General features: G+C 41.8%; 1 protein-coding gene across 1 annotated transcript; it reads right to left on the minus strand.

Annotated features, from left to right (window-relative positions):
• Window positions 1–291: 291 nt before the first annotated feature.
• LOC120877025 (olfactory receptor 1044) lies at window positions 292–1,251 on the minus strand. The gene has a single exon (XM_040259329.1). The coding sequence runs from the start codon at window positions 1,249–1,251 to the stop codon at window positions 292–294; it is 960 nt and encodes a 319-aa protein (XP_040115263.1).
• Between the last annotated feature and the right edge of the window lie 245 nt (window positions 1,252–1,496).

Here is a 1,496-nt window from a genome sequence, read left to right on the forward strand (position 1 = left end):
AGATAATGGTTTGTTATGCGATTATTCATTTGAGAAATAAAAAACATTGGTATAAATTCTTATGGAACAAAGAATTATTTTTTTAATATAATTTCATTTGAAAATGAGAGAATTGGCAAAAAATTCTAATGGGCACTTTTATATCTGAAATCTCATTCTAAGTGAAAACCTTTAGAAAGTTTTATTGCACAATGAACATACATGTAGAAATCCAGTATTAAGAATAGGTATTTTGGTAGCTTAAGAGGAAAAATCAGACTGTGAAGAAAATTCCGTTTTTATTCATTCAAGTCACTTTCTTAATTTCATGAACATAAAAGCCTGGTTTCTATTCATGATGACTTTTTTCAGGGCAGCTTTCACTTCCTTATTCCTCAGGCTGTAGAGTAAAGGGTTCAGCATGGGAATGATCACTGTGTAGAAGACAGAGGCCATCTTATCTGTGTCAAGGGAACGATTAGAACTTGGCTGCAAGTACATGAAGATGAGGGTCCCGTAGAATATGGTGACTGCCAGCATGTGGGAACCAGAGGTAGAAAAGGCCTTGCGTCTGCCTGCAGCGGAGCGCATCTGCAGGACGGCGGAAGCAATGTACACGTAGGAGACAAAGACAACAAGAAGGGAAGAAATGAACATGAGACCAGCGCAGGCAAAAGTCCACAGCTGCTTGGAGTGAGTGTCTGATCTGGTGAGCCTGAGAAGAGGCAGGTCGTCGCAATAGAAATGATTGATGATATCGGAATGGCAGTAGGAGAGGTGAAAGGTGAGGATGGTATGAAATAGGGCAACCAGGAAGCTGTAGCCATAGGGGACAGCCACAAGCTGAACGCAGATGCCTGGGGACATCACGACCATATAGAGGAGAGGGTTACAGACGGCCACATACCGGTCATAGGCCATGGAAGCCAGTAGCAAACACTCGGCAGTCATGAAGGCCAGGAAACAGCCCAGCTGGGCGGCACAGCCATTGAAAGCGATAACATTTTGTTTGTACAAGAAATTCCCCAGCATTTTGGGTGTAACGACAGAAGAATAACAGAAATCAACAAAAGCCAAGTTACTAAGAAAGAAGTACATTGGCGTGTGGAGTCTTGAATCTGTTCTGATGACTAGGATCAGACCCAGGTTGCCTGCTGCTGTGAAGAGGTAGACGGATAAGAACAGGACAAAGAGGGGCCTCTTCAACTCCTGCCGATCCGTGAGGCCCACGAGAACAAATTCTGTCACCTCAGTGCAGTTTATCTGGATCATGTGTCTTCACTATGTCTGGATGAAGAGAGGATAATGAAATCCAACTTAATTAAATTCAACTCTTAATATCCTTTAAAGCAGTTGGTATTATCCACATGAAAATGCTAACAGTAAAAGTGCTAGCATCCTTGAGTCTGGTGATGGGACAAAGAGTAAACAGAGATGTTTTGTAGGAGAGACATATTTATCTAACCAAATCAAGTGCATTTTATGAAATTAACAGCTGTAGATAGGATTCAGTCCAC

This window comes from Oryx dammah, unplaced genomic scaffold (assembly GCF_014754425.2).
Source record: "Oryx dammah isolate SB20612 unplaced genomic scaffold, SCBI_Odam_1.1 HiC_scaffold_17, whole genome shotgun sequence".
Lineage (NCBI taxonomy): Eukaryota > Metazoa > Chordata > Mammalia > Artiodactyla > Bovidae > Oryx > Oryx dammah.

Excerpts from the sequence above, each read along its gene's own strand:
- LOC120877025 (XM_040259329.1), bottom strand. The coding sequence starts at position 1,251 with ATGATCCAGATAAACTGCACTGAGGTGACAGAATTTGTTCTCGTGGGC.